Source organism: Rhinolophus sinicus, linkage group LG13, assembly GCF_036562045.2.
Source record: "Rhinolophus sinicus isolate RSC01 linkage group LG13, ASM3656204v1, whole genome shotgun sequence".
Taxonomy (NCBI): domain Eukaryota; kingdom Metazoa; phylum Chordata; class Mammalia; order Chiroptera; family Rhinolophidae; genus Rhinolophus; species Rhinolophus sinicus.
The window spans coordinates 23,483,425-23,510,402 of NC_133762.1; the positions used below are offsets into that span (position 1 = coordinate 23,483,425).

General features: G+C 43.6%; 1 protein-coding gene across 4 annotated transcripts in view; it reads right to left on the reverse strand.

Annotated features, from left to right (window-relative positions):
- TSHZ2 (teashirt zinc finger homeobox 2) overlaps positions 1-26,978 on the reverse strand; it is a 419,605-nt gene that overhangs the window by 166,440 nt on the left and 226,187 nt on the right. Inside the window, exons 2-3 of one of the 4 annotated variants that reach the window (XM_019726069.2) lie at positions 5,970-9,045; positions 4,188-5,371 (exon numbers count right to left, since the gene is read on the reverse strand). In XM_019726069.2, the coding sequence (XP_019581628.2) occupies positions 5,978-9,045 (3,068 nt within the window). In that variant the 3' untranslated portion in view covers positions 4,188-5,371; positions 5,970-5,977. Of the gene's footprint in view, positions 1-4,187; positions 9,046-26,978 lie in introns of those variants that run through there. The other 3 variants (XM_019726070.2, XM_019726068.2, XM_019726067.2) reach the window with 3 other exon arrangements.

Here is a 26,978-nt window from a genome sequence, read left to right on the forward strand (position 1 = left end):
CTTCCACTGGCTTTACCATACAAACGGCCTATGTTGCCTCATGCTGCAGACTCTCTCTAAGGTTCACAAACCCCAAGCATGCAGCATCTGACCTTGGTGTGCCCCGTACCTCTTGCTAAGCAGCCCTAAGCCCAGCACTAGTGGCAGCTGGCCTCAGTTCACAGCTTAGCCTCTCCCAGGCACCTCCAAGCCAAGCACAAGTGGCAACTATCTGCAGATTACTTTGTAGCTCATACCAAGGGCCCAGGGCAGGGCATAGGCAGCAGCTGACTTGGGCCTGCACCAGGGCCCCTCCCAAAAGGTCCCAGAACCAACACACCTGTTGGCCAGCTTCAGACCACATCAGAATACCACCCAACCACCTCCACAAATGACACACCCAAAGAGCAGACTGGGCAGGCACCAGAGCCCTGCTAAAGGAAATTGTACTCTGTAGGTTCAGCCCCTATAGAGCACCTCCTCCACTGTAGTCAAGGCCGGTCCTAACAATCAATCAGCCTGAGGGCCAACTCCCACTCATGTACAAACAGCAACCAAGCCTCAACTACAACAGGAGGGCACACACAACCCATACAGGGGACATACCTAGAGAACCTAACTCAGGTGACCAGGGAGATTGTGTCACTGGGCCCCACAGGACACCTACTACATAAGGCTGCTCTACCAAGACTAGAAGACATAGTATAGATCTACCTTATACATAGAAACAAAAACAGGGAGGCAGCCAAAATGAAGAGACAAAGAAACATGTTCCAAATGAAAGGTCAGAAGAAAGCTCCATAGAAAGAACTAAATAAAATGGATACAAGCAATTACTAGGTGCAGAGTTCAAAACACTGGTTATAAGGATGCTCAATGATCTCAGGGAGAACTTCAACAAAGACATAGGAAACATGAAAGTGGAGATAGAAAACATAAGAAAGAACCAGTCAGAAATGAAGAATAACTGAAATGAAGAATACATTACAGATTAGATGAAGCAGAGGATCGAATCAGCAATTTAGGAGATAAGGTAGCAGAAAACACCCAATCAGAACAGTGAAAAGAATCCCCCCAAATGAGGATAGTTTAAGGGGCCTCTGGGATAACATCAAGCATACCAACATTTGCATCATAGGGGTATCAGAGGAGAAGAGAGAGAGAGCAAGGAATTGAAAATCTATTTGAAGAAATAATGACAGAAAACTTCCTTAACCTAGTGAAGGAAATACAAATACAAGCCCAGGATACACAGAGTCCCAAACAAAATGAAACCAAACAGGTGCACGCCAAGACACATCATAATTAAAATGCTAAAAGTTAAAGACAAAGAAAGACTCTTAAAATCAAAAGAGAAAAGCAGTTAGTTACCTACATGGGAGCTCCCATAGATTATCAGCTGATTTCTCAACAGAAACCTTGCAGGCCAGAAGGGATTGGCAGGGAATATTCAAAGTAATGAAAAGCAAGGACCTACAACCAAGATTACTCTACCCAGCAAAGTTATCATTTAGAATTGAAGGATAAAAAGGTTCCCAGACAAAAACAAAACAAAACAAAAAACAAGAGACAAACCAACCAACAAACAAAAAAAACAGATGAAGAAATTTATCACCACCAAACCAGCATTATAAAAAATGTTAGAGACTTCTTTATGAAGAAAAAAAATATATATAAAATTAAAATGACAATAACTACACATCTATGAACAATGCCTTTCAATGTAAGTGGATTAAATGCTCTAATCAAAAGACATAGGGTCGCTGAGTGGATAACACGACCCTTACATTTGCCTACAAGAGACTCACTTCAGATCAAAAGGCACACAGAGGCTGAAAGTAAAGGGATGGAAAAAGGTATTTTACGAAAATGGAAATGAAAAAAATAAAAAAAGCTAGGGTAGCAATACTTATACTACACAAAATAGACTTTAAAACAAAAGCAATAACATGAGACAGAAGGACCCAATAATCCCACTTCAGGATATTTATCCGAAGAAACCCAAAACACTACTTCGAATGGACCTATGCATCCATATGTTCACTGCAGCATTGTTTACAATGGCCAATGTGTGGAGGCAGCCTGGGGGTCCACCATTGGATGGATGCATAAAGAGGAGGTGGTACATACATACAATGGGACATCACTCAACCATAAAAAAGAATGAAATGTTGCTGTCTGCAACGACATGGATGGACCTAGAGGAAACTGTACTGAGTGGAGTTAGGTAAAGACAAATGTCGTATAATTTCACCTACATGTGAAATCTAGAGAACAGGATAAATGAACAAACAAAACAGAAACAAACTCATAGATACAGAGAACATTTTGATGGTTGCCAGATGGGAGGGGATGGGAGGGGGGCTGGGTGGAAAATAGGAAGGGATTAAGAAGTACAAATTGATTGTTACAAAGTAGTCATGGGGATGTAGGGTGTAGCACAAAAAACATAGTCAATAATATTGAAATGACTGTATGGTGTCAGATAGGTAGCAGATTTATCAGGGTGATCGCTTTGTAAGTATATAAATGTCTAATCACTATATTGTACACCTGAAACTAACAGCATATTGTATGTCAACTGTAATTGAAAAATAAATTAGTCCAGCTCATTTTGTTTTTCCAAATTGCCATGTAATCCATGTTGTTAGGGTTGCCAGACTTAGCAAATAAAAATACAGAATGCTGACTTGAATTTCAATCTCAGATAAACAATGAATATATATATTTTTTAGTATAAATATGGCCCATGCAATATCTGGGAATACTTAGCCTAAAACTTAATTGTCATTTATCTGAAATTCAAATGTAACTGGACATTCTGTATTTTATCTGGCAACCTTACGTGCTATTCACCTTGAACATAGATTTTTATAAAATCCTCCACAACAAAGGTGGCAGTTTATTGGACTGGAATTCATTCCCGCCACCAATTTCAAGGCTAGGTGTGCTGCTATATTACATGGTAATGATTATAATTTCACGTCCTTATGCATTTTAGACTCATTGATTTGCTCTTTGTTTAATTTCTATTATTCAAGAGCATGTGGTTTTCAAAGGTATACACAAAATGCCTACTGAAATCATTTCAGATTACTTCTTTCTTACAATAGGGATGCACATTTAATATTTCCCAATGAATTTTTAATGAAAAGTTGCACTTAATATTTGGCAGAGCATTTTTCCATTTCCCAGGAAGGAAAGAAAATTCAGGTCAAAATTGCCATCAGATAGAGAAGACAGACACGGCGAATCTCCCAAAATTTCCACCATGTTTTCTAAAATGTCATGTCATTTTGTACAATTTGCGCCGTCATGCATACCAGCTGAAATTAGAGTTCCAGATAACAGTGACCTTATTTTGTGATCATTTAAAAACATACCAGGGGTGCCAAAAAAAATGTATACGCGTGACTTGTATTCATCATTTGTTATTGGTATATCTTGAGTAGTACAATTTTAATACAGTTTTTTCCTTTCTTAAAATGTGTATACATTTTTTTGGCACCCTCTGTATATGCATGATTCTAAGAAGTTAGCAAGGTGTTGCATAAATATTGTTCTGGAAGAGGATTTGAGAGTGGAGGAATTCTTTTCTAGGTGACCAAAGCATCAAAGAGGTGTGCTGCTGATGTGGGAACGATCCCGGCAGATTGGAATATCTTTAGAACACCACAAATACACCAAACACCCACACCATGTTTTGTATACACACATGTTTTTCTGCAATACTCCCTCAGAATCACGGCATCACGATGTATATATCAGGATGGAACTTGGGTTTCATATAATGATAACGCTGTAATATGGTGTTTTGAAGGTCCAAATCAGAAATATTTATTCCTGTACCAATACAGAGAGATGAGAAAAAGAGCTCTCCTATCTATGCATTTAACAGATTTGTAAGTACTTTTTGTGTAGGTTTCCCCCAAATTATTGGTTTATCTTTGCTTCCCTAGAACAGGTATGTACGTTTCAGATGTTCACTAAGGTGTTCCTTTCCTCCCCTCGCTCTGTTTACAAATCACAATGTTTTGCCTGTGATATTCATTTAAAAAAATGATTACAAACCTAACAGGTGGAAAATTGGTCTTTATTGTAGCACAAATCAACACGACCTAGTTGTCTTCTTCACCATGGTTTGGACCTACCACACTATGAGATTGGAGGTATCCCTCTTCTCTTTGGGTGTGCTGTGTATATCCACCTTGTCTTTTTTTTGAAGGACCAGAAAAGAATAATAGCAAGTTACATAAAATTTAAAATGTGATATAGCAAATAAACAGATTTGCTGAGCCCCAAGTTCATGTGTAGGTTCAATAGATACATTTCAGCTTTTCTTTCAATAGTGTGAGCTGAACAAACCATGCTTGGAAAGCAAAAGCTGAATCTGCCAGTAACACATTTTAATTATTATGACAAAAACATGCAAACAAAACAATAGTCTTTGTTTGGGCCCAGATAGCCATTAGAATTATAGGGTGGCGTCCCCCTTTATCAGAAGCTCTTAGATCTTTTCACCGAAAGTCCCAGATCAGTTGTTTTAACCTTTACTTCATTTTGACCATCCTCACACTCAGCAAATCTCCCTACCCATTGAGACGTGAGCCCAAAGCTACACTATATAAATACCTCTCTCCACCTGGACTCAGACTCGTGCTGATACCTTTGTGGCTTGATCTGCAAGTCTCCTACTATAAACAAACGCTCTGACGAGAGGGGGTGGTGAGGGCTTCTATGGTAAGTTATCATTAGCTGTTTATATCTTATTGTGAAGGAATCAAAAGAGCTCATCTGTAACCTAGCATGACATAAAGTGAACTAACAAGGGCTGAACTGACATGTCAGGTTTGGTCCTCATCTTGGGGTGTGGCCCAAGGTGGAGGACATCTGAATTCGTGCGAGGGTCCCTAGCACACAGGGCAGGGGAGGGGTATCATGCTGGAGGGGAGAGGAAAGGAAGTAGAGAAAATACAAAAAGGGAGATGGAAGGGATTTGTTAAGACCCAGCCTTGAAAACATTTGAAAATGGCTAGTGTGACTCGTCTGCAAAGGGATTTGACCTTGGCCTCTCCTCTTTCCTGGAGGTGACGTAGATAGTCTGGGAACCAATGACTCTTCTAAGATACATGGGGCAGATTATCTTGAAGCTGTGAGACCCCATGTGCATTGGCCATGGAGGTGCAGAAAGTCATTTGTTTCCTTATGTAAAATAAAGCCTCAAGGCATGCAATTGCAATCCACCTTTGTTAGAGGTGGGCTCTGGCATTAGTCTAGCCTAAGGAAAATGAAAGGATGAGAGAAGAAAATACGCCTCTTTTGTTTTCCTCTCTGTTCTGCAGAGAATAGTTTTCCACCATCTGAATAGGGCAGATGCTCTTTCATAGGAAACCTAACAGAGGAAATAGACAAAGGGAAGAGAGTGGAAGGTAGCAATTGCGGACCGTAAGCTGCAAAAAGCATCGACTACAAGTAATAATGATAAAGACAACTTTAAACTATTCCTAAAATGATTAAGAAATCTCCGTATAGTGGCTGCCCTCAGGAACTCTACAATCTTTATTCTGTTGATCACTTTTTTTTTTTGTTACCACTTTATACGTCACTCGCATTACTATGGGAAGGTGAAGGGGTGAAATGGGGCTGTGAGAGAACTTAGTACTTATTCATTAAAGTGAGGAGTAGCCTCGGCTGGAGGTTGCAGGTTGGGCCTTGGGTAACTAAGGGGATCGCGTATCATGAAGCAGTTATCTGTGAAGTCCATCTCTCTAAACCCATTTTGTTCTATCCCCCAGCTCTACGCTGCAGAAACTGACAGAGCGATTAGGACGCATTCGTCATGTCCTAGTCTTCTGAAACGTAAGTCCTATTCCAGCAAGCTACTGGCCTCTTGGTATGGGGAGACATTAGCTGCCTCTAAACAGACCCATCTCCCTTCAAGAAACTCCTCGCAAGGCCACTGTCACGACCAGCTGGGAGCAAACCCATACCTGCAGAGCTATTCTTCATCCACGTCTGTTACAAACTGAGAGTGGTGCTCGGGTAACTTGCTGTGCGTTTTGCTTAGGTGGAGTTTTACTGCATGTTTGCTCACAAATGTCCGACAGCACAACTTACACTTGAATTTAGAGTCTGTGTCCTCTTCGCCAGCTATGGTTTCCGGAGACCTCTGAGCCGACGACACCCGGGAGATCTCTTGTTCCACCTTGCTTTGCTGTTCCACGGCCAAGCGGGTCATGTCCTTCATTTGGAAACCTAGGTGAGATTCTAAGTGACTGATGTAGGTGGAAGGGGTTCGGAACTGGGAGGCACAGTCACTGCAATAAAAGACAGGGTGTCCTTTGTCCATGTTTTTCAGAAATTTTGTCCCGCCCGTTTTCCTAAGCTGGTATTTGACGTTGGCCAGCCAGTGGCTGATAGTCGTCATCGAGAGTCCCGTAAACTTTGAGATCTGCATTCGCTCTTGCGGGCCCAGGTCGGACAGCAGGTACTTGCCCTCTGATGTCTGGAAGAGGCTCGAGGCAAACTGAGCCTGCAAAATCAGGAGGTGCTGGGGGTTCCAGTTGGACTGCCGGCCTTTCCTTTTGTGCAACGTCGAGACTTCGCTGGACACGTCCTCAAAGCGCCTGACGTCCATTTCCAGCTTCATGGGAGGGACCCTGGAGGAAGTGGCGGGCTTCGGGGTGGTGGCTTTGGGGAGGACTTTCACCATGTCGGCGATGTCAGACAGCGCGTGCTTCTGAGGCGGGGACGTACAGGACTGTGCTTGCGAGGACTCGGCTTTCTTGCTTTTGGACTTGGTCAGGTCGATGGGCTGGTCGTTGTTCTCAAACAGGTAGCGCCTGGACACACTGGCCGGCCTCGTGGCGGCAGGACTTAACACCGGCTTGTCCATGACGTTGAGATTCGACTTGTGGAACATAGAGATTGTGCTTGAGCTCGGACTGGAGCAGGAAGGTGAGCGCAGGGGTTCCGTGGCTTTGCCCAGGTGATTGTTCAAGACGGACTGCAGGGCGCTGAGTGGGTTGATGCACGGCAGGGCTGAGGCGTGGCTGGCGAGGGCACAGCCGTTGCTGAGAGAAGACGCTGGCTCCAAGGCCTGGGGCTTCTCTTTCTCGCCGCCCTCTTTCATCAGCTTGTCCTCCTCCTTCGGGGGACAAGGCTCAGCTTTTTTGGATTCCGAAGGGGGTTCGCTGTTGGAGAAAGAATCGCCCTCGCCGTGGCTGAAAGATGATGCCTCTTCATGGGGACTCTCTTTCCCACACTCCTTCATGACTTCATCTTTATCTTCTGGCTCCTTCTTAACTTGAGTGTATGGGGCCAGGTGTGTAGGTACAGGCGCCAGCGGCATCACTTTCCACTTTGGTGCAATTGGCCTTAACTTGTTGGCCAGGTTAGGTCGGATCTGTAGTACCTGGGAGCCCAGAGGCAGCGAAGGCTTGGTGCCCTCTGACAGCTGGTAGGCTGCGTGGATGCTGGGGTACGCGCTCCAGCTGGGAGCCCCGTTCTGGGCTTTGTTGATGGCTGTGGTGACAGTATTTTCCAACGACTTCAAAATGTCCCCTCCACCCTTTGAGCCATCTTCCAAGTCCTCCTCTCGTAGATACTGGTATTTTATTGCAGGGTCCAACGGTTTTTGGAGAGGGTCCTCATAGTCCTCAGTTTTCACGACTTTCTCATCCTTGGTGACCTCCTCTGGTTTTTCTTTTTTACTCTCTTTCTTTAACTCAGTTGTAGAGGCTGTACAGTCGGAAGCTGAGTTACTCGATGGCTTGGAAGCCAGAGAGTCACTGTTCGGGGTGTCCGACAGCGACTGCATTTTCTCCACGGCCAGGGGGTCTAACACCAGCTGCTTCCCTTTCTTGGAGGCAGAGCTGGTGACCTTGAGAAAGTGCCCCGTGACCATCATGTGGGTGGTGAGCTGCTGCAAGGTGTCGTGGGAGCTGCCGCACTCCATGCACTTTAAGATCTGGGACTTACAGGCCTCGAACTGCCAGGTGTAGCTGGCGCCGTTCTGGTAGCCATAGCGGTTGTTGGAGGTCAAGTGCAAGTTGGCGCTCTTCTGAGAAGAAAACGAATCCGCAAACGATCCTGTGGTTGAGTCAGGGGAACACGGCCGATTGACATCAAAGACACGTTTCTTCGCCGGAGTGACCATTTTCGACGAAATGGTTGGTACTGGCTCCTTCAAAGGCACTTTTTGGTAATGTTTCGTTTTTATCATGTGGACGCTCAAATCTTGGAGGGAATCGAAGGAGTCGCCACAAAACATACACTTGAGGACCTTCTGAGCATCCTCCTTATCCATATCTTGGAAGGCCCTTTTGCGGGGCTTGGAGTAGCTCGTGGGTCTAAGCTTGTCCTTTTTGCGGTTGTCATCTTGATAGTGGCCCGTTTCATTCATATGCACAGTCAACTCGACCAAGGTGTCGTAGGCGGCACTGCACTGCCGGCACCGGAATCTACTGGCCCCGGTGAAGACGGTCCCGCACATCTTACTGCTCTGCCGGTACAGCTGGACCGAGCTGAACAGGCTGGGCTTCGACACGGATCTAGAAGGCAGGTTCTGCTGCAGGCTTTTGGACAGAGCATCTTGGTGCCAATCGAAATCAGTCCTGTTGCTGCCATTTCTGGCGTCACAATTCCGTCTCTCACTGTTGGACAGCTTGAAGCCCAGCCCCAGGCCCGACCAGTAGGAATCGGACAAGATGTTGGCATAGACGGCCGTCATCTTATCCATGCAATTGTGGGCCTCCTTTGGAAGCGCGGGGGGAGCGCTGGTTTTCTTGTCAGAGGCATCTCGACCACACACGCTCTTGATGTCCGACACAGGGTCACTGGCGTCGCTCAGCAGAGACTCGTTCTCAGCGTCCTGATTGGACAGGTGGCTTCCTGGAGAGTTCTGGTAGCTGAAGCAGCCTTTCTGCTCCGGGCCCGTTTCTAGCTCCTCGTCTGTCCCTGGGTCATTGCTGCTCTGAAGCTGAACCACTGAACCACTGTCTTCCTCCTCCTCCTCCTCTTCTTTTATCTCCTCCTCTTCCTGCAGCTGTTCCTCCTGGGCGTAGCCTGCAGGAGAAGAAGAAGAGATGAAATAATAATAACAGGTTACATATTCCATCCCAGATTTCCCCACTTAGACTAAGTACTTTCCATATCAAACTGAGGAGCAATTTAATCTATGCTTTTATGAACTGCAAGCAATAGATACAGGAAAAAGCCAAATGATGTCTTTTGTGCTATCTGATTCCCCCTCTTTTTTAATTGGCAGGAGTCGTAATTCTTTACAAATGCCTAGAATCCCAAGTTAATAATTTTCATGTTTAAGGAATATCACTTTAATACTCCTATAATGGGACAGTCACTAAATTCATGCATCTGACTTTCAGGAAAGCTGGACTGAAATTCCAATTCTATTAAGGAAATTCTACAGAGAAGGACGTTGACTCATAAGAAAACTAAGACTTGACCCTTGCCATCTCCATGGGAAGGTGTACCAAGACATTTGGCTATTTTGGCATACAGTCGTCTTAATAAATCATTTTTGAATGCTCAAAAGTAATTTGGATGTAGAGCCATTATATTTTTTGATAGCCAGTGTCTTTTTGTTACAACATTTCTATTTGTCGAGAGTCGCACAGCAGGTAGAGAGCTTATGCAATATCGAATAAGATCTTCCACGGATAGCCAAAAAATTATGGAAGCTCAGCAAACATAATGATTTTAAAATAATAGCAAATGGTGTTAGAATGGGAGATTTGGGGACGATCCTATTATTCTCAAACAGTTTTATGGAGACCTTTTCAGACAAGGCTAAAAATTTCCTCTCGATCTTGTGCCTGTAATTTCAAATGCACCGTGATTTGTGGGGACCCGTCATGAGATGCCAATTATACGTTTGATTTGTGGATGCAAAATGCTATTGGGGATGCATGCTTTCCCTTCTCTGAAAGGATTTAGGACCAGTAATTGCACAGGGAAAATGAAGGCATGAGAGAGTGGGTGCAAAGGGAATTAATGGGCAAATATCCATCAGTGGAGAAGAGGAATGGGACTATTTATGCCAGGGACTCATTTTCTTCACCTGCCCTTTTTAGAGCCACATGGATAAAATGAAACCAAAGAAACACCAAAGCAAGGGAGATTCAGCCTTAGATTTGCAAGGCCTGCATGATCGCAGTGTAATATTTTCCTTATGAGCTTCTACCTGCCCTCTAAATGCAGGTGGGTTCTTGGGAGAAACCCTAGGGCAATGCTGTGATTTCTATTCACCAGGGAACGGAAAAGAGGTGATGATGCATTGGAAGTTTGTCTTGTGAGGCAGGCAGAGGGTTCGGAGAGAAGGGGGTTTGTTAGGGATAAAGGAGCTGCAGTCAGAAACTCCAAAGGCTCCCCTGCTGCAGAAGAGGAATATTTATTGAGCAATTACCCTCTTCTAAGAATGATGCTACTGTGTTTCCCTGAAAATGAGACCTAGCCAGACCATCAGCTCTAATGCATCTTTTGGAGCAAACATCAATATAAGACCCGGTCTTATTTTAATATAATATAAGACCGGTATAATAGAATATAATATAGTACCCAGTCTTATATTAATTTTTGTTCCAAAAGATACATTAGAGCTGATGGTCTGGCTAGGTCTTATTTTTGGGGAAATACAGTAACCACTGCAAATATACTCTTTCATTTCATCCAAGATCTACATCAGGGAAAATTTATTATTTTCATTTCACAGATGGGGAAACTGAGGCTTTGAGGCTAAGACATTTGCCCAAGACCACACAGCTAGTATCACAGAGTCATGACACGAACCCAGCCTGTTTGATGAGGGTATCCATGGTTGAACCACTAGGCTCCCCTTTCTTTCTATTAGCAACTGAACGAATAAGAAAATATAGCAGAGCCCAAAAGGTGAAAGGTGAAGCGGTGAATTTCACTGAAATGTCACGGAATGGATAACCACCTCAGAGAGGAGAATTATGGGGATGCTGGAGACAGGAACCCACGATTTTGGGGGCATGATACCATAAAACAAGATGAAATGTAAAAGTTCAGTCTAGCCATGAGTTTCATGGTTGGGTTCATTATTTTATTGCAATTGGTGTTGTGTTTTTGCTTTCCTAGCAAGTTGACAAGTGGATTTTTTCATTAAATTGGTGTGCTGGTCTCTAGTTCCATAAATTGATTTGAAGAAATAAAAGCTACTCAATCTAGTCAAACAACCATTAGTAAGTGATCACTACTTGCAAGAAAACCCTCATTGAAAATCACTGAATGCCTGAGTTAGACCACCCGCTCCCACCTTATCCCATTTTCTTTTTCCTGGACTAATTTGTATGTTTGCAAAAAGAGTCATACCATTAAGTTCAGGGAGAACAGCTGTTATAAGATTCACAAACAGAGTTGCTACAGAGCCAAGTGCAATACTTCAAAGAATCAGGTAAATTTTATCAACCAAACAGGGTCACTCTTGAGAATTAAAACGACTTGATGACTCAGGCCTGGGGACAACACACATTAGCCAGGAGTACTGTGGCAGGCTAACCGGGACATAGTCATCACACTTATGGGGACTTTAATCCCAGCAACAACAAAAATGTGTGTGCGTGTATACCCACACACGCGTACACACACACAGAGAAGTGAATACATTTAGGGGAAAGAAGAGAGTGCTTTCCAACAACATGGATGGATCTTGAGAATATCATGCTAAGCTAAGTAAGTCAGAGAGAAAAAGTCGAGAACCATATGACTTCATTCATATGTGGGATATAAAACTGAAAGCAACAAACGAACAAAACAAACAAACAAACAAGCCAAAAATTCATAGACACAGACAACAGTCTAGTGGTTACCAGAGGGGAAGGGGGGAAAGAGGGTGGTAGAAGAGGGGAAAAGGGGTTAAATATATGGTGATGGAAGGAGAACTGACTCTGGGTGGGGAACACACAATGTGATATATAGTTGATGTATTTATACAATTGTACCCTTGAAACCTATATAATTTTACTAACCATTGTCACTCCAATAAATTTAATAAAAAAAGAGGGTTTTCTGTCATCACAGTTGGTTAAGGGTGTTGCTAAGTGTTATTCATCTCAGTATTTTCAGTGCCTAGCACTGGAGCTGATACTTAGCAGGAAGCTGGGAAGTAATTCATGCTATTTTTTATGTATGTTGATGAAACATACATGTGCGGATTGTACACACTCAAGTACACACACACACACACACACACACACACACACACACACTGCCCAGCCAATATCGTCATTTTCTCACAAAGAGAAAAGAAGTTCTCTTTTTTTCCTGCTGACATTTGGAAGCTGAGCTTTCCGGACCAGCTCAACTTCACAATCTAGTTTGTCCTTCTAAATGGTTTCCCCAGAAGAAAAGTCGGAGACAGCAAATGCCTCCCCCACAATACAGATAAAATTTTCTGCTTAATTAGGCATTGACATGTTTACTATAACCTTTACAGAAGAGTAACTCGTGCTGAGAGACCCTTTTTGTCTGTTTTCTGCTACAGAACAGACTAAATCTCATGTACCCAATAAAGTAACGAATTGAAAAGCCTCATAAAAAAAAAAAGTGCCAAAGCATCCGTCAAAGTCAGTGTGATTTCACAATGGCTGAGGGTTCCAAGGAGTTTTGAAAACACATTTTAATATTATACGTTTAAAACTGCTCACTTGACTTAAGTGATTTTGTTTGCCACCGGCAGCTGAAGCGAGAGACGGAAGACAGCCAGAATGGGGGTGATCTGGCTGTGTAATGAGTCTCTGTCTCTCTCTCTCTCTCAATGACGTGTTTAATAAGACTGCTTCATGTGTAAATCTTGGTAACGTGGATGAGTGGCAAGTTTATTCTTATGAATACTTATTTAGCCAAAGAAGAGCACAATTACCCCCACGACACAATAAGAAAAGACTGCTCTCTGCAGAACCTCCTTGGTGATTCCAGGTTAAAGATCAAACATCGCTTTCCAATCCAATTTTCATCCCTTAGGCCAGCCTGGCTCTGGCCCCATGAAGCGTCCCCATTCCCAGGACAGCTAATTCCTGAGCAAACCCCGTCGTTTCTATGTCTAAATGACTGACTCAAGAGACCATTTCTCTTTCACTCCAGGCCCACTGTGCTTACTGGGCCACCAGTATTGTTCACTAGAGCGACTCAATGGCCCCGGTCTGTTTTTCAAAGAACTGCTAGAATAGTCTTTGTGGAAGGTATTAGGTGGTGACATTGCTGTTTTAACTCCTGCAGTGTCTTCCTGCTGCACTTATAATAAATTCAAACAGTGCAGAAGAGCTTGCAGGGTCTGTCCCCCACCTCTCCGCTTTGTCACTCTCGCCCCGCTCTCCGCGCCTAAGGCTCAGCAACCTCCTTGCTCCTTCTTGCACCAGCCAGTCCATTACTGGCCTGTGGTTCTTTGCAACTGCAGACTTCTCTGCCTGGAAAGTTCTTCCTCTCCACCCTCCCATAGCTGATTCTTTTTCATTCTTCAGGCTTCACCTCAAACTGTCCCTTCTCAGGGAGGTCTGTCCTGACCTGTCTGCCCTTCTCTGTGCAACTGTAGGTCACGCCCACCTCCTTCCTGAAATCCCTAGAGCACGTACTGTACTCGGAAAAGTTGTTTGTTAGTTTTGGATTGATTACCTCCTCCCTCTAAATATAGAGATAAAATGTCTGTCCCCATGAAGACAGAGACCTTGCTTCTCCCAGCGCTCAGATCACATCCTGGCACAGGACGATGCCCACACATTATCTGAGTGAGTGGATGACGAGATCAGACAGTGAAAGGGGATCATGCCAGTTGCAAACTTGGTCTCCACTTCACAGCAGTATGATTGGCACCGGTGATGGGCCCAGCGCCCCTCCCCCAGCACAGATCAGGTGTGAATTACAAGCATCCCGATCAACTTTTCTGGATGATACAAACAGAATGACATCATAGATCATCTTTTCAGAACAGCTCAGCCACCAGCTTTCTTTTTCCCTGAAATCCCTGAGCTGTGCATTTAGACTTTTAAGTATGCAGACTGCAAATAAGCATCCAGACGGCAAAGCATCAGAAAATACACTCTTAATGTGAGCAGACTTTGATTCAAAAAAGATTCACACAGGGGAACTTTGAAAGTATGCACTAATTTTGTCATGGATAAAGTTCATTAGCCGTTCCAACATGCACGCTCCATAAATATTAGGGTGGTGTTCTCCTGAACTCATTGGAAAAAGATATAGTATATGCTGCAAAGTGTTGACCTAGTACATATGAATAGAATTCAGAAATAAACCCTTACATTTTAGAAATTTCCTTTTATATTAACATTTCTTTAAAAAGGAGAAGCAATTAAAAAAAATTACCCTTTCAATTGTCCCAAAAATGTCTAGTCAGAATGACTTAAATAAAATTGTGCAAAACAATTCATGGGTGGCATGATGTTAGATTTCAGATTTTTGCTGGATGTACATTTTTGTAGTTGCCTTGAAAATCCACAATAAAGTGTTTACAGGAAAAACATTGACAGTTTTGAAAGTGGCAGTAGAGGTGGAACAGTTATAACCTCAGAAGAATATAAAACTCCAGAAGGCTGATTTTTCAAAAACGGAACCAGAATTCAACCAAGACCTCATTTAAAAACACATCTGGTGGTGACAGGATCATTTTCACCAATCTACCCCACTAAATGACAGTTTAAAATCACATGAAGATTTCAGTGTGCAGGGCAGACGTAAATGAGGGGATTGCAAAATTTTCTTGCCATGTACCCAGTAGGTACGCTAAATCATGACAAGGAGGAAGGACTCCCTGTCACGAGTCCCTAGTGTTTTGGTGACTGTGGTCTTGAAATCTGTTAATATGTATATTATTATTGGCACTAATTGGCAGTCTTGTTGGCAGGCAGAGGAAAGAGAGAGAGCATTTAGTTCGAGGAGGCTGAACTCCATTTCAGTGGTGGCCAGGCCCTGAGTGAGGACCCCTCAGGGGGCCATGCTAAGGGGGTCCGTGTACTTTGTTTTTCGGGAGGCATTAGGCCAGTGGGCTGTGGTGACCCTCACACCATCCCTGAGCACAGACTTTGCTTTACAGAGAGGCCAGCTACCACGGGCCCAGGCTCAGTCTCCCTGCAGTCTGGAGAAATCTTCGAATTTCATGCCCATTTCTAAACAGGAAAGATTTCCACAAGAAAACCAGAAATGACAGCTCATGGATGTTTATGCCTGCCACCCCACACCACATAGAACTCATTCACACGAGTGTGGCTTGCACACGTGGGTTGAGAGAGAAGGGCCTGTGCCCTCCTTTATCTGAAGGTCGGAAGCAAGCCATTTGGATTGTTTGTCTAAAGGAATGCTGAAGAGGGCAGGGGGCATAACAGCTGGAAGCTTCTCCTGAGCCCCTGAGGGCTCTATGGAGGTGGATGGAGAGCTTTCTGAAGGTCATCAACAACATCCCTTTCATTATTTCCTGCAGACCATTCCGTGAATTAGAAAACTTTACGTGGATGGTGGGTGCATAACAGGGGGAGTTGGTAGGAAGGAAAACGTCCATTTACTTCACGTGCTCTCATTGTGGGCACTTTCCTGGGCCCTCGGCACAGCTCTTCGGATGACAAAGTTATTTTCTCATCAGGCTTCGTGATGTTTTCTATGTCCTGGTCATCAGTGAAAGAGGACGAAGCTAGTGTAAGTCAGGGGACGTGAGTGCTCTGTCAGCCCTTTGTGGTGCATGTGTTTGTTCATTTGATCAAGAAATATTTTTCACGCAGCTATCACATGCAAGAGACTTTAGCTGAGTTTCATTGGGACTTCCATCACAGTGGTTCTTCAAAGGCCAAGGAGGGCAGAGAGGTGCGTTATGGAGAGAAGGTGGACACTGGGTTGGGAGGGAAAGGTCATGAAAAGGTCATGCATTGCTGGAGGGAGGCAGGTAACTAAATGGGAAAGCAGGCCAGGTGGGGGGAAGATGATCCTCCGTTGCAAAGGTAAGCGGGGCTGGCACTTAGCTCAAGAGACAGCGGGAAGATGTGGGCAACTGGAAAGTTGATGCCACATTGAAAGAGGGCAGATGCTATTCAAGGAACAGCCATGGGGTCTAGGGTTGCCAGCTACTATGTGTGGCCAAACCATGTAGATGAAACCAAATATGCCTGAGACCCATCCATTTGCAAACTCCGAACCAAGGGAGCCAGGGGAGGCAAAGGGTTTGAACATCGGGCATGCTCCCCTGGTACTTTCCCGTATGGGCTCTTTGACCTTGATTCCTTGTCTTGTCAATCCCAAATTGAAGTGACCACCTCAAGCCTGACTGCCTCACAGGGTTCTGTCCGGACAGAAGAGGAAATGCAAGGAAAGTCTATTGTAAACCCTCGCTACTCAAAGCGTGGTCCTTGGATCAGCAGCTGTAGCATCACCTGGGGACATATTAGAAATGCAGACTCTCAGCCCCACCCCAAGTCTATGGACTATAAATCATTTCTCAAGATCAGTGGGGGATTCATATGCTCAAGAACGTTTGAGAAGCCCTGCTGTAATTCGCAAAACTGTAATTAGTAGCAAGGTATTTAGCCAATCTACTTTTCTCTGCTTACATCCCTACATGGAGGTGGGTACCAGCTTTGTGAAAAGAGAATACGGATTTGAGAGTTCAGCCCCTTTCCTCTCCAGGAATCAAAAGCCAAAATGCCTGTGGCTTAGACAATTGCTCCCAGTTTATATTGGGAAACACCAAGCAAAAGAGAAAAAAAAGTCACTGATTCAAGGGTTGATCAGTTAATGAATAGATAAGATGGCCCACTGGCCTTGGGGTCAGGCTGGCCTGAGTTCACATCTGCCAATTACTGCGGACATGTGATTTTTGGAGTCACTGAAATTTTCAGTGGCTCTGCTTCCTCATCTACAAAATGAGCATAATAGTATTTACTTTCTAGGATAGTTAGGAGTATAAAATATGGTAAAGTATGTACAACACCAGGGTGGTAGGACTACCTCCTGACCGGCCAGGCCTGTCCTAGGTACTCTGTAAACACTTCACATGCTGACCTTCAACCTGAACCCACCGAAAGCTGAGATCAGTTGACTTTGGCATTCTTTGTCATCCCTACCTCCCGGTCCAAGCCAACAGCTTTTAGATGGTACTTGCATTAGAGGTGAGTCAGCTCTATATGCGTCATACATAAGAAAAGAGCTTCCTCCAGTTTGGGGTTTGTTACTTAGTATTAAATCATTCATACAAGGAGCCAGTGGTATGTGTGCTGGGAACTTCCGTAGAAGTGATGTGCAAATATTGAATAGCAAGTTATTAGGTCATTACCCATAATGATACTGTCTGCAATCTTCGCGAAATAAAGCAACTCACCATCTGAGGGAAAAGATCTTTGTTAGAAGCCTGGGGCGTTGCACTAAGAGAGATGACTAATGCTCAAAGCAGAAGGTCTTCTAGAAAAATGCTTTATACTCAGCTACCTAGAATTTCTGTCTGGCATGTATTATGATTGGGCAATGCCCTGGTGGCAATTTGAAAAAGCAAAGTGAGAAAATATTCATGGAGAAGGGTGAGAAGAGGGCCACTTCACAAGCTTTCTGGTAGTTCCAGTTTAGAATTCATTATCCTTATATTATCCACACACCGAGAGTTACATAAATCAGGACCAGGGGTAAAACAATGTGAAACGAAACAGGGACAAAGAAACTACACAATAGGACTGAGACTTTGCAATCAAATGACGAGCTTTAGGCTTTGACTTTTCAAGTGGTAGCAACGATTGTCAGCAAAATGTGCATCCTGATTTTCTATACATTTTCCCCCTAAAGGGATATATAAACACACTCACACATATGTAGTTCTCTCCAAGACTGGAAAGAGGATTTTTGTTTGTTTGTTTGTTTGTTGCCAAGAAAAGGGACAGTGAATCAGTATCCAGAACAACCTTCAGAAAGTATACAAAGCAGATGCACCATCTGTATTTTTTCAGACAAATATTCCCATTTTACTTGAAATAACATCATTAGCACAGCTATCCCACAGAGCTAGAAGGTGATCTTATTTCCTTTTTGCCTGGCTTGAAATCAAACATCTTTTCTTTCCTTTTTTTTTTTTTTTGGCCAATGCTGCTTCGTTCTCTGAAATATTTCATGCAGATAATGGATAATGACCACTTCTCATTGCCTTTTCTCGAAAATGTCTAACTGCATTAGCCAAGAACGGACAAATTTTAACCTGCTTCTTTTGCTAAGTTCATGGCTGTGACCACTTCCCATTAAGAAAGAAAGAGAGGGGAAAAAAGAAAGTCCACTGTTCCCTCAGAGAAGCTAAATTGGCACTGTCAGGAAGCGATCTGGCCTTTGCTTATCTGGTGAAACGTCTTTGCTGTCTCTGGATTCACAGAAGTCTGAGGTGGAAAGACCTCTCATGTCTCAGGGCCAATTCCTCAGCCTGCGCAGGCTTTCCTTGCCCCGTATTCTTCTGTTCTATGAGCAAGGTACAGATGTTGGACTTCCCCACTCTTCTTCACATTGGATTCTCCACCAGCATCATGATGGAACCAGTCTGGCTAAGAGGACATGGTGTGTAGAACCCCTTCCATTGCTCCTATCTAAGAGTTGAGCAGGGTTTCCTCGATGGCACAATTGGATCAAATCTTAGGATTGGAGAGAACCTTGAATTCATGCACAGCAAGCGTTCGTTATGTGCTTTCATCCTTTTATCAACACTTCAGTGAAGTAACCGCTTGACATCTATCCTTGGAATCTTCAGTGATCAGGAGCTCCCAGCTTTGAGGCACCCTATCCTCTATTAAATAAATAAAATAAAAATAATAGCCAACAGCAATTGAGAGCAAATGCCTGTGTGAAAGCTGGTGGGCTAATTTCTTTATTTTACACGTTGCATGACGTGATCTCCCCAATAGCGCTGTATGTCTTTCAAATTCTATCTTTACATTAGATGATGAAATTGAGTTGTGGAGAATGTTAATTACATGTCTGGAGTCACACTGCTGAATTGGGACTTGAATTTGTGTCTGTTGGATTCTGGAATCTATGCTGAATTCCCTTTCCCCTATTCTCTGTATCTAATTCATCAGTTGGAAATGTCAATGCTATTTTGAAATAAATCTAAACTCTGCACGCTGCCATCCACTTCCACGCCACCACCTTGGGCCAGGCTGCCACCACGTCTTTTCTGGTAGAAGCTGTGGCCTCTTCACTGGTGGCCACTCTTGCTTTCCTGTGGTCTATTTACCTGAAATGACCAGTCCTCTTTGCATCTCAGACCCACACCCCATCACTATAGACCTCTTTGCTAAGGTCTCTAAAGCCCACATTCTAATGCCTGTTGCTGGAACCCACCGAGTTCTTTCCTTCTTTAAGACCTTCAAAATTCTGTTTCTCCTACAGAAGACTTCCCCCTTCCCCATGTCAAATTCTTTCTCCTCCTTTTCGTCTCAGCTCAAATGCCTGTCTTCAGAGGAGTCACGACCAAAGTTACTTTCTATCTCAGCCACCCACTTTCCTTATCTCAATCTGCAATTATTTTATTCCCTGACTCACTTGACTGTTTGTCTTCCCAGTAACTCTAAGCTCCCTGAGGCAGGCTGACTCGACCTGGTTCATCACTACATCCCATTGCTGTCCAGGGCCCAGCTTGTTCAAATATTTGTTGACTATAGGAAGAAATACATGAGCGATTGCACTGATAAATGAATAAGTGATTGCATCAGTAAAGCATGATTTTCTCTAGCTGACAAACTTAGATGTTACTCATTGGTCCTAATCTACTTTGAAGCCATAGAAAAGAACAAACAAAAAAAATAGCCTTTTCAACAGGCTATTCCTTTGGATAGTTGAGGTGTCCACACAGCGTGCCCGGGAGGCAAAGGAAGCTGGGGATAGACGGGTGGGGATGGACCAAGGGGCTTTGTAAAGACACTTTCTTCCTCCAGCCTAAAACCTACGACACTCTAACCCTACAATTTGACTTTTGTTCACTTGGCATGAGGCAAACCAAGAGCTCGTCCCTATAAATATAGAAAGACTTATTCTCTTATCTCGCCATTGACCTTCAGGGTGAATGAGTTCATTAGACATTTTCCTGGCAGCTGGTTTCTATAGAACACGTGGCCCCAGGAGCCAACTGGGCCACCCTCATGCTCTAACCCAGTGGTTCCCAAGCAGGAGTGAAAGAAGTGGTTCCCCAGGGCAGATGTGACAACATCTGGTGGCATCTTTGTTGTTATGACTGGAGAAGAGGTGCTGCTGGCTACTAATGGGTAGAGAGTCTTGGGGTGTGCTAAACACCCTACGATGCACAGGACAGCCCCCCCCCACAACAAAGAATTATTGACCCCCTAAATATCAATAGTTGAGAAATGGTGCAAAGTCAAGGTCAGCTGCAGCTTTGGGAATTGGTGCTGAGGAAGAGTGATACTTATCCGCTCTCCAGTTGTCGGTGAAGCAGGGAGCTGCACGGAGGAGGACCCTCTATTCTCACAGGAAAACTAGAAAAGAAATCACCACTCTCACCGGTGTTATCATCTGCAGTTGAAAAGCACAAGGTCTGGAGCAAGCCTGCCTGGGTTCAAATCCTACCTCGGCCACGGCTTTCATTGTCATCTCGAGCTAACAACCTCTGTGGGTCTCAGTCTCTTCTTCCATTAACTGGAGATGAGAACAGAACCTGCCTCAAAGATGACCGGGAGAATTGAGGTAACTGGAAAGAACTCAGAATGCCTGGTAGTAAGAAGCCCTTGATGTGTGTCCTTATCACCATTGTCACAAGAACAAAGACCTAGTCACAAAGAGCAACATTAGGGGGCTGGGTTCCTCAGGATTTTTAGCATTTACTTTTTCAAGTGCTGTCTGAAAAAAAAAAAAAATCCATCCGGCTCCTAGCATTATCCTCAATCAATTCCTTCTGGATTCATTTAAATCCCCTTATCAGGTTGAGTGCTTTTTATCCTACAAGGAACAAACAAACAAAAAAGTTACTGCTGAAAGGGATTAGCATTTTTAAGTAACTCCGGTAACTCAAATGAATCCTGACCTATTTCAGTTCTTAATTAACTAGGTTAGCTTTCAAATGAGGCAACTTATATAAAACAGTAAATCTGAGCTGAGGCCAAACCCACACCGGACAGTTGGCTGAAGCTGTTCTTGGAAATGGCCCAAATTCTGGGAGCTAGAGAGGTCTTCGATCTTTTTCAATCGACAGGTTGAATAATCTAATGGAAAGTTCTCCAGAGTTTTTGACCCTTTGATTTTAGGTTAGGGCTAGTTTAAGAATGGTCTTTTCAAGACCTGTCATCTTTTTTCTGTCCCGACCTATAAAAGGAGATGGGTAAATAGGAAAAGTCTTGAGGTTACTATATCAGCACCCCCCAAAGAGTACCAAATTGGTTATTCTCCTAAGAGAGGATGGGGGGGTTGGATGGAGGGTGGGGGTAGGGAGGGAAAGACTGTCTGGTGACCTAACCTAACACCCTCCATCCGTGAGCACCTATAGATGGTTCCTAATACATCCACTCTTGTCACGGATATTCTTTCTGGTCTTTTTCTGTTTTATGTATTTTTCCCTGCTTTTTAAAATCTGTTAGCTCTCAGCTAGCTCCCAAACCACTCTCATGATAGCTGAATTCTCTTAAAAAAATAGTTATATATGTCTATATTTTTTTCTTAACAACAAAAAAGGCAGTGTTTAGCTCATTGGTTAGTTCATTGGCTTTTGGGAGTAGAATATGTTTTTCTTTCCCTGGAGGACTTACAAAGAAAAAAAGGACCCGAGCTTTCTGACTTGGAGGAGGATGGTTAGGCAAGGGTGGAATTATTAGCAAAGCATTTTCTTATATGTAGTCTCTAACACCTTTGAATGATTCTTAGCAGATATAGAGGGAATTAGCAGTTATATCTAAAGATAAAGTTTCAAAGAAGACCTTGGTGGCCTTTCCAGGTCTTGTGAATTATTTTGTTACTTATAAACATTTAAAAATGAACTTTGCTAATTCTTGAGCAATACTGAAAAGGCCTTCCATGTTCCAAGATACATCACAGTAGGCTGTGCATTTGCATCTTAGTCTAGTAAGTGTGGGTGGGGTTGGCACTATGCAGGTATGGGTGTGTCCCCTCCTCAACTCATCTAAGCCAATCATCTTGCAACAGTGGCTTGGTCAGGTGATTCAGGCCTAACCTAGGACAATAGGTGATTGTCATTCTCAGTCTGATTTGATGGTTAAGAACATAAGGGTCTCTCCTTTTCGTTTTTCCTCTTCTCTTACATGAGTTTATAATCTCATGAACTGCTGGAAGCAGTTACACCAGCATGAGGAAAGGCAGGCAGCCTAAAAACTAAGCTGACATACACAAGAGCGCAGAGCCAAGAAAACTGCAACGAATTGAAGCGAGAACTTTGATCCAACTCCACCTGAAGACTGACTGTCTTTGTACTGTGAAGTTACATGAGTAAATAATCCCTTTTCTGCTTATGATAGTTTGAGGGTAGGTTAGTTTCTTCTTATGATAGTTTGGAGCAACTGGGAGCTTCATGCTATGTCTATTAGGCCATGTATATTCCATAGTTTTGTGTAGCTGCTACTTTACAAACTAGATACATTTTTATCAATACTTGCACATAGCTTTGCTATGTACTTTGCATGAGACACATTGTTTTCTTCCTTGGTATTTACATTCTTTAGCTCCTAACAATTAAAATGGAAAAACAGTGCAGTACTTTTTTTTTTTTCTTGACAAAGTATAAGGTAATCTCCTTTTGCTATTCTGTTCAATAATTATCCATGATAAGAAGGTCGATACTATAAAATTTAGGATTGGTGTTCCTAGGCAAGCACCGAATTCACTGTTACTTACACACCGGCTATTGCAAATTCTGAGCCCATCGTACAGGCCATCTCCTCCCTAAGGCCTTCTCCAAGCCCCCAATGGAATCACCCTTCTCTGGGATCCACAGCACTTTACTCCTGGATAAATCCAACTGCGATTCTGATCTCACCTCCCAGATGCTAAGCTTTTTAAGAGCAAGGAGGCATTGGTGTTTATTTTCATGTGCCTGCGCCAGGAGTTTTGGGCACAGTGAGGACTTCGTAAGTGCTCTGCTCTCTCCTCTCCTGCTTTGCATTCTGTGACTTTCCACAGGGCCTTGCACATAGTCAGCACTTCAGAATCCTGCTTAAACAGAACAGCAGGAACTACATTTACCCCAGGAGGGTCCCAGCCCCAAGTGCACACGGAGTTACAGACACACGTGGGCTCCTACCTCTCTTCCCAGTTGATATCACACACATTCTTAACAACTCAGCTGGGGGTGATTTTGTCCCCTGGGGACAGTTGGCAATGTCTAGAAACATTTTGGTTGTTACAGTGGGGAGGTGGGGGGGGGGGGCTATGCTGCTAACCTCTAGTGGGTAGAGGTCAGGAACGCTGCTAAACAACCTACAATGCACAGGATGTCCCCCCACCACAGAATGGTCCAGCCCAGATGTCAATCGCGCCGAGGATGAAAGACCCTGCATTCGAAGTCTTTCTCTGTAATTTTAACCTGAGCTCTGTGAGTACAGGGATTCATCTGTCTCATTCATTGCTTCACCCCCAGTGGCAAGCATGGGTCTTGAGGTGACTGTTGTCTGCTGTCATCCAAACATCACCCCTTTCCCACTGAGGGCCATTTTGGTGGGGGTGTCTTCCCCCTGCCGATTGTCACCTCTGCTTTTGCAGTTTGGGTGAGCTGATCATTGAAATCATCTCCCTTCTTGTTAAAGGAGGTTGTGCAGCTGATTTTCATTTCTAAGGCATAAGATCGATTTGGGACTGACGTAAGAGTAGCATTGTCAGATCCAGGCTGTAAAAGTCTGCTCCCTTCCAGGCACATCGGGAAGGAGCCAGCAGGACAGAGTCTGGTCTTTGGAAGATGACGCTAATGAGACTCCAGTGCATTAGAATCTTATTATTAGACTCTTATGATTAGACTCTGCATTAGATCACTTATTTTCTAATAAGAACAATCCAGATAACATGTATTTTTAAATATCCAGTATTTTGTTTAAAGAGCAAAGAGGTCAAACAAAAACAAGAGCACGTTCTCCTTTCTTTTCTCTCCCTCTTCGGCATTTTTTGTTTGTTTGTTTGTTTGTTTCGAGCATGGGCATATGAACCCAGCGTGGCCAGTCAGACTCGTGCTCCACGGACTTTGAATTCTGACCCCATGACTCAAGGACGGGAAACGGTTGGAGGGGACCCATCTTGACAAGAGCATCACGAGGAGAGCATCCTTCGATTCTGCCCCCTGGACTCTCAGAGGCTCACTGGCTCCTTTTATTTTGGTGAGTTAACTCCATCTTCCTTCCAGCAATCTCCTCGTTTTGACCCATGTTAGCCAGAGAGTAAATTTTTCTGGCAAAGAAAGACTTCACTATCTACCATGTTTCCCCGAAAATAAGACCTAGCCGGAAAATAAGCCCTAGCATGATTTTTCAGGATGACATCCTCTGAACATAAGCCCCAATGCATTGTTTGGAGCAAAAATTAATATAAGACCCGGTCTTATTTTTGGGGAAACATGGTAGTAGATGGTGCTTGACACATACTTTGAATCAAAGAATGAAATTCTCTAACAGAATGGCTTGTTTGCATATTAGAATAAAACAAGCTTAAGCTTTTGGTGGCATTGTGTGGCATTCAGTAGAGGCTAGTTTAAAATTTCATAGATAAATGGGCAGACCATTGAGCAGTGCTAATAAGAGGCCCTATTTCTAGACACCAGAGATTTCCCTCCAAAGCAAGAGTCCCCTCCATCCAGACACACGCTTCTCCATAGAGCCCGGCTCCATGTATGGGTCTGCCTTAAAAATGCGTTTTAGAAACATATCATCCCCGAATGACTTGAATGTACCCGTCTAGAGCACGTTTCCGGTGCTCGTAGTCTATTGTGTCACTAATCTGCATATTTAAGAGTCCCCACATGCTCATTGAGACAATAGATGGGGCTGGTACAGTCTACTGGGTCAAAAATCTGCCTTAAATAGTCTAGATACACAGTCAGTTGAGTAAATAACAGCATTTTCAGAAAAGCCCCTAAATATATAATAACATGATGAATCACATCGGCTCCTAAAGATGCAGCCTCGCTACCGCTGATCAGCAAAATGATGTGCGTCTTAACAAGCCACTTACAAATGATCTCATCTCTCCCAGCCGTGGGAGCATTTGCTTTGCCTTGGCTGTATGTTTCCCACGTAGACAAAAGGAGCCCAAACACACACACACACACACACTCACACTCACACACACACACTCACACACACTCACACACACTCACACTCACACACACACTCACACACACACTCACACTCACACACACACACACACACACACACACTGGGCACTATCATTCTGAATTGACTTGGAGCCAATCGTCCAGCTGTAGAGAGTCAAGGCCAGACTGTCCGTTTCTTCTCTGTTTGGTCTGGACGGTTCTCCCCTCCACCCGGCTGTGTGTGACTCTGAGTTCAGCTGGGCCCCAAACACACAAAAACAGGTCTACTGAAATCAATTAGAGGCATTGATTCAGAGACCTCCATCAGACCTCATTTTGATGTACGACAGCTTACTCTAAACCACTTCGTTAGAACCCTGTTTGCTTATGCACAGCTACTACGCATGAAATACTCTAATAGCTGCCACTTAGAAAGTACTTTCCATGTGTGGTTTTATCTGAGCCTCGCAATACTCCAAACATGGGGTGATATGATTAGTTCCAATTTTAAAGATGGAGGAATCTTAGGCTTCGAGAGGTTAGAAACCTTTCCGAAGGTCACACACCAGGTATTGGTCAACTCTGGCTTTGAAGCGTGCTCAGGAGGTTCCAGACCCAGGGCCCTCTCGTGGCTGAATATTCTAGTCCATACTCACGGCCACGTCCGTTTTCAATGGCGCCCTGCTTTGTTCTGGTGTTTTTGGAGCAAGTGTGTGTTAGCAATAATGCAATACATTTTCCTCAAGCAATCTTGCATTTTGCAAAACCTTTGCATTAAAATCATAGCACTTACAGGAAAAACTAGGTTAGGGTAGAGCACTTCAGAACTAAGCAAATAGGTGTCCAGAGGATAATGGAACGAGAACAAATGTAATAAAAATACTGGTCCAGTTAAAAATCACTTCTTAAAGTCATTTAGAAAAATAGGGGAATACTACAGCAAATAAAGGACTTTACCATGTCAATAAAGAAGTGATGGTACTTGGGTAGAAAGGAGTTTAAGGTAATAGTGAAACTGTGGGGTTATAGACGGGGCAAAATTTAAAGAGATCAGGGAGGGGTGACAATAAGACTTCTAGGGCTGACCTCTGAACCGAGAGGAAGGGCAATGAGTCGATGGGCCTTCAGTGAAATGACTGCATTCTCTGTGGCTTCTTACATTCAGCTGTGTTGGTGAACTCCATACCGGGCTGCTGTTACCCAGAGGTGCTAAATTATAATGTATTGGGGGAAAATAAAATCACATGTGAATGGATGTGACGTCCTCATTATACTCATATCATTGACTGATTTACCAATCAGGGATGAGCTAATCTGCTTTACAGAGATATGAGTTGTAACAGAACAGACTTTATTTTATCTTTCATCCTTAAAGACCTTTCATGTTCAACTAACTCAGTTGCTAAAATCCTGGGCGCCTCACCAATAAAATCTTCATGTTGAACTAATTACTCAAGCAAACCAACTTAAAATAAAGATGGTACATCTAAAAATCTTCCAGGCTGTAGAATTATATAAAATCTCTTGTTCTTGGTAGATAGGCATGAAGGAAGAGCTTCCCGTTAACTTCTGCAAGCGCCTACTGTATGCCTGGCATAGTGTAAAACATGAGGCATGCGTTTTCTTTTGGAAAACTGTCCTGAGAGGCAGGTATTTTAACCTCTACCCCAGAGGTGAGGAATGTGAGAAGACATATAAGGGGTTCTCTGGTGGAAACTGGCAGGGGCAGGAGGTGAAATCA